The sequence below is a fragment of the Miscanthus floridulus genome, chromosome 5 (genome assembly GCF_019320115.1).
Source record: "Miscanthus floridulus cultivar M001 chromosome 5, ASM1932011v1, whole genome shotgun sequence".
NCBI classification, from domain to species: Eukaryota; Viridiplantae; Streptophyta; class Magnoliopsida; order Poales; family Poaceae; genus Miscanthus; species Miscanthus floridulus.
Window position 1 is genome coordinate 8,481,800 of NC_089584.1, and position 6,425 is coordinate 8,488,224.

The following is a 6,425-nucleotide window of genomic DNA, read 5'->3' on the forward strand; positions in this document are numbered from 1 at the left end:
AAAAATTTCTACAACAGCACTTAACAAACCGGTTAGACAATTATGAGGCGAAGCAAGTGTTGCGCTAGCCTACTAAAAATGAAAGCCACGTACCACAATTCTAGTTTCTATAGTTTCTTTTCACACAATGGCTATGTCACTACACTAAGTTAGTGTGCTCTCAAAGACTAACTAAAGAACCACACTAACCAAACTAACAAGCTCTCACAACTAGCTACACTAAAGAGCTTGATAACTAGTATGTGGTAATGTAAAGAGAGAGAGTAAGATGGTTATACCACTGTGTCGATGAATAAACCAATCAATTATAAGAATCAATATCAATGAATACCAATCACCTCAGAATCAAATGATGACACAATGATTTTTTACTGAGGTTCACTTGCTTGCCAGCAAGCTAGTCCTTGTTGTAGCGATTCACTCACTTGGAGGTTCACGCGCTAATTGGCATCACACGCCAAACCCTCAATAGGGTGCCGCACAACCAACACAAGATGAGGATCACACAAGCCATGAGCAATTCACTAGAGTACCTTTTGGCTCTCCACCGGGGAAAGGTCAAGAACCCTCACAATCACCACGATCAGAGCCGGAGACAATCACCAACCTCTGCTCGACAATCCTCACTGCTCCAAGCCATCTTAGTGGCAGCAACCACCAAGAGTAACTAGCGAATCCCGCAGCAAAACACGAACATCAAGTGCCTCTAGATGCAAACACTCAAGCAATGCACTTGGATTCACTCCCAATCTCACAAAGATGATGAATCAATGATGGAGATGAGTGGGAGGGCTTTGGCTAAGCTCACAAGGTTGCTATGTCAATGCAAATGGCTAAGAGAGTGAGCTAGAGCTGACAATGGGGCTTAAATAGAAGCCCCCATGAAATAGAGCCATTGTGCCCCTTCACTGGGCACTGCTCGGGGCGACCAAATGCTCCGGTCAGATCGATTGGACGTAGCCTACTAGCGTCCGATCAACAGATGGCTGCCACGGCATCCCTCTCTTCAAATACTAAGCGCCCAATTCTAATGGTCAAATGATGACCAGACACAGCATAGTGCCATGACCGGATGCAGGACCCCAGCGTTCGGTCACTTCCAGTAAGGTTCCAGCTACAACCGGATGCAGGACCCCAGCGTCCAGTCATTTCTAGTAAGCCTCCACTCATGACCAGACGCATCCAGTCATGCTTATCCGGACTCACCCAGTGTCCGATCACACTCTGTCTCCTCTGTGCCATCACCATCATCATGATCTTCGCCATTGCTTCACCACTTGGAGTAGTGCTACCTATCTCATAATCACTTTGATAAACTAGGTTAGCACTTAGGGTTTCATTAATTCACCAAAACCAAACTAGAGCTTTCATCTGTTCGATACGAGGCGGCCTTGAGCCCTTTATGGGCCAGCCTTTGAACCCTGGTCGGTCACCACTCATGTTGAATGTGACGACTACCGCTTTGTGACACGACGAGAAGCATTGTGATGCAATAATTGCATATGCGATGCTTGGATGTATGAGAATGGATGAATGAATGCTCATGCACTGGAGAAGTAAAGTGGGGGTTGGTAAAGTTACCTCGATGGCTCAAGTGACGGGTTTGGGGGGCTCTTACTGGTTATGTCCGAGTGGAATCTGGGTCCATTGTTCATGATGAAGTCAGCATAACCCGCATGGGGCATCCTACTGCTCCTTACCCATCTCTCGGCAGTGGGCTAAGCCGTTCAATCGACTTGGGTGACCCACTGGCATAGGACTTACCTTGATGGCTTAAGTGATGGGTTCAGGGAGCTCTTACCGGATATGTCCAAGTAGAATCTGGGTCTGTCATTCATGATGGAGTCGGCATAACGCACATGGGGCATCCTGCTACTCCTTACCTGTCTCTCGATAGTGGACCGAGCCATCCGATCGACTTGGGTGATCCGCTGGCATAGGACTTACCTACGGAGATAGAGGATGAGATCATCCCACCTAAGAAATTAGTTAGACAGATAAGCCAGGTGATGAACTTGTAATGAATGGACAAGCTCTTAAATTTCGTTATGGCCAAACAGATTTTTAGCCCTTCTCCCCTTTTTTGTAAAAAAGGTTAATGCGTTTCGACCCTTTTCGTCGTTAAGGCCATAAAGCTCGGGGTGCGGGTGAACAAACTCTGATCACACTGGTGAGCAAAAACATCATAGCCGCTATTGCATAGGTTTCTTATAGTCCGAACAGTTTTACTCAGTGTTCATTTCAACAACCCTTGCTTCTAGATCTTAACATGAGAGAGGGTCAGGCATAGAGAATGTTTGCTAGGTGGATATACTCTTAAATGTGTTTCGACTCTTTCCATAGTTAAGGCTTAAGAAGCTCAGGATGCGGGAAAAAACTCTGATCATGCTGGTGAGCAAAAACGTCATAGCCGCTAGGGCGTAGGTTTCTTGCAGTCCGACCGGTTTTACTCAGCGTTTGTTTTCGCGACCTTCGCTTCTAGGTCTTAATGTGAGAAAGGGTCGGGCATAGGGAATGTCTACCGGATAGATATGCTCTTAGCAGCCTCCGAGTGAGGTCGGACCCCCTACTATTGCTGGGGTCGAGTGTCACTAAAGATTGAGGAATTGATAGCGAAACTGATAAGAGAAAGCATGCGTAAATTTAAGGGTAAAAGCGATGTAGCTATTCGATGTTCTAGGCATTGATGAAGACTTCGCCATAATGGTCCTAAGTTTGTAGGTGCCTGGTCAGAGCACCTCCGCGACGACATACGGTCTCTCCCATGGCAGAGAGAGCTTGTGGTGGTTCTTGTTGCATTGGACGAGGCGGAGCACTAGGTCCCCGACATTGAAGGCCCGACCCCACACTCGACGGCTGTGGTGCCGGCGCAATGCTTGCTAGGACTTGGCCGAGCGGAGGAGGGAAACATCGCATGCTTCATCTAGTTGGTCCATGGCATCCTCGAGGGACACCTTAGCTCCCTGTTCATCATACACCCTAACCCTCGGCGCTCCATACTCGAGGTCGGTCAGGAGGATAGCCTCGGAACCATAGACCATGAAGAATGGTGTGTAGCTGGTGGCCCGGCTGGGGGTCATCCTCAGGCTCTAGAGCACCATAGGAAGCTCCATGACCCATCATCTACCAAATTTGTTCAACCGGTTGAAGATCCTAGGCTTGAGGCCTTATAGGACCATGCCGTTTATGCGCTCGACCTGCCTGTTCATGCGGGGGTGTGCCACGACGGCCTAATCGATCTGGATGTGGTATTCATCATAGAATCAGAGGAACTTCTTTCTAGTGAACTACATGTTGTTGTCCGTGATAATGGAGTTTGGGACTCTAAAACTATGGACGATGTCAAGGAAGAACAACACGGCTTGCTCAGACTTGATTGTGAAGATCGATCGAGCCTCTATCCACTTTGTAAACTTGTCTACGGTGACAAGCAAGTGCGTATAGCCCCTAGGTGTCCTCTTGAGAGGTCCGACCAGATCGAGGCCCTAGACCATGAACGGCCATGTGATGGGGATCGTTTGGAGTGCTTGGGCCGGTAGGTGGGTCTACCGAGCATAGTATTGACACCCTTTATAGGCGCGCACAATCTGTTCAGCATCGGCTACTACGGTCGACTAGTAGAAGCCTTGTCAGAACGTGTTTTTAACCAGGGTCCTAGGCACGGCATGGTGCCCACATACCCCACCATGGATATCACTCATTAACTGCTTCCCTCGTTCGATGGGGATGCAGCACTGTAGGATCCCAGTGTCGCTTTGCTTGTAGAGCTCGCCCTCAATAAGGACAAAGGACTTGGTGCGTCGCGTGAGCTGCTGAGCCTCCATTTTATCCATCGGCAGCACCTCATGGAGAAGGTAGTTGAGGTAAGGCATCCTCTAGTTGGCCAGAGGGTCAGGATCTGCTGCTAGATCCTCATCAAGCTCCATGACTTTGGGGTAAAATGGAGCCGTCGGCTGGTTAGCCCCTAAGCCCATGGCAGGCGGTGCATCACCAGTCTATTCTAGCTCCTCGTTGCGGACCGAGGGCTTGTACTGATTGCTGGCGAAGACGCCCATCGACACCAGCTCTCGGCTGAAGGCCATTTTTGCCAGTGCGTCAGCCACCTCATTGAGACGCCTCAAGACATGATTGAACTCGAGACCGTCAAACTTGTCCTCCAGTTGGCGAACTTCTTAGCAATTTGCAGCCATCTTGGCATTATGGGAGCTTGATTCCTTCATGACTTGGTCAATGACCAGCTGGGAGTCACCCTGGACGTCGAGCCATCGGATACCCAACTTAATGGCAATGCATAGGCCATTAATGAGTGTCTCATACTCGGCCATATTGTTGGAGGAGGGGAAATGGTTATGAACCATGTACCTCATGCGTACCCCGAGGGGCAAAATGAAGACCAGCCATGCGCCGGCGCCTTTCTTCATCAGTGATCCATTGAAGTACATTGTCCAGTAGTCTTGGTCGATGACTGCTGGTGGCATTTGGACCTCGGTCCATTCTGCAATGAAATCAGCTAGCACTTGGGTTGGCTTTGATGCCACGCTCAGAGACGATAAAACCCAGCAGCATACCCCTTAGGACCCCAAAAAACACACATCTCAGGGTTGAGCTTAATGTCGTTTGCTTAGAGTTTCGCGAAGGTCTGCTCTAGGTCGGCTATGACCTGGTCAGCCTATTTAGATTTGACCACGATGTCATCCACGTAGGTCTCAACGGTCTGCTCGATGAGATCCTCGAAACACTTGAGCATGCAGCGTTGGTATGTAGCCCCCATGTTTTTCAGACTGAATGGCATTGTGACGTAGCAGAATGATCCAAATGGGGTGATGAAAGATGTCATGAGCTGGTCAGACTCTTTCATCATGATCTGATTGTACCCGGAGTATGCATCAAGGAAGCAAAGGGTTTCGCACCCTGAGGTCGAGTTGACTACTTGGTTTATGCGTGGCAAAGGAAACAGATCCTTTGGACATGCTTTGTTGAGACCCGTGTAGTCAACACATATTCTCCATTTCCCACTCTTTTTTCATACAAGAATGGGATTGGCTAACCACTCAGGGTGGTATACTTTCTTGATGAACCTGGTCGCCAAAAGCTTCGCAATCTCCTTGCCGATGGCCCTGCGTTTCTCCTCGTTGAAGTGACGCAGGCGCTGCTTCACCGTCTTGGAGCTTGGCCTGATCTTCAAGGCATGCTTGGTGACTTTTCTCAGAACGCCTGGCATATCTAAGGGTCTCCATGCAAAGATATCTCTGTTGGTGCAGAGGAAGTCAGCGAGCGCGCTTTCCTATTCGGAGGAAAGCGTGGTGCCAATGCGCACCACTTTGCCCTTGGGGTCGCTAGGGTCTACGAGGACCTCCTTGGCGCCTTCTAGAGGCTTGAAAGACCTAGCTGACCACTTGGGGTCGAGTGCTTCTTCGACGACCACCTCCCTAATGGCCGCAAGCTCTTTGGAGGCGACAATTGTTGTGGCATGTTCGCAGAACTCGACCTTGCACTCGTAGGCGCCCTAGAAGGAGGTGTCGATGGTGATGACCCCGCACGGACCTGGCATCTTCAACTTTAGATAGGTGTAGTTGGGGATGGCCATGAACTTCACGTAGCATAGACGTCCTAGAATGGCGTGGTAGGTTCCATGGAACCCGGCCACCTCAAAGGTAAGGGTCTCCATCCTATAATTGGTCAGATCCCTGAAGGTGATGGGCAGATCGATTTGCCCAAGTGGCATGGCCTACTTTCCTAGCATGACGCCGTGGAAGGGCACCCCAGTAGGACGGATGCACGCTTGGTCGATGCCCATGGTGTCAAGTGTTTTAGCATACATGATGTTGAGGCCGCTGCCTCCATCTATCAGTACCTTGATGAGCCGCTTTGTGCCAATGATCGGGTCGACCATGAGTGAATATCTTTCTGGCTGTGGGACGCTTTCCAGGTGGTCGGTCCAATCAAAGGTAATGGCGGACTCCGACCATCGAAGGAAGGTAGGCGCAGTTGGCTCGGCCATATAGACCTCGCGGTGCTCAAGCTTCTAGCAGCGCTTGGAGTCATAGGCCACCGACCCTCCAAAGATCATGAGGCAGCCATCCAGCGTCGGAAACCATCATCCTTCCCCTTGGCATCATCTGCGGTCGGCTTGGGCTCCTTCCTATGCTCCCCTTGTTGGAGCCTCCGGACAAGAACCGCTTCATGAGGACATAGTCCTTGTATAGGTGCTTGATGGGGAAAGCATGGTTCAGGCATGGCCCTTCGAGCAGCTTCTCGAAGTGGTCTAGGGTACCCTCGATGGGCTTTTGACCCCCCCCTAGCAGTTGGTGGTGGCCACGAGCGAGCCCTCGCATCGCTGCTTGTTCTTCTTTTTGTTGGGACGGTTGGAGGCGCCATCGCTGGCGTCCTCGTCCCGCTTTGCCTTGCCTTTCAGGTGGACGAAA

The 6,425-nt window shown here is 50.2% G+C and overlaps 1 protein-coding gene across 1 annotated transcript; it reads right to left on the reverse strand.

The window, feature by feature from the left end:
* Window positions 1-5,506: 5,506 nt before the first annotated feature.
* LOC136454211 (uncharacterized) lies at window positions 5,507-5,893 on the reverse strand. Its single transcript, XM_066454719.1, has 2 exons — window positions 5,733-5,893; window positions 5,507-5,669 (listed from the first exon to the last, which is right to left on the reverse strand). The coding sequence occupies exons 1-2, from the start codon at window positions 5,891-5,893 to the stop codon at window positions 5,507-5,509; spliced, it is 324 nt and encodes a 107-aa protein (XP_066310816.1).
* Window positions 5,894-6,425: the final 532 nt, after the last annotated feature.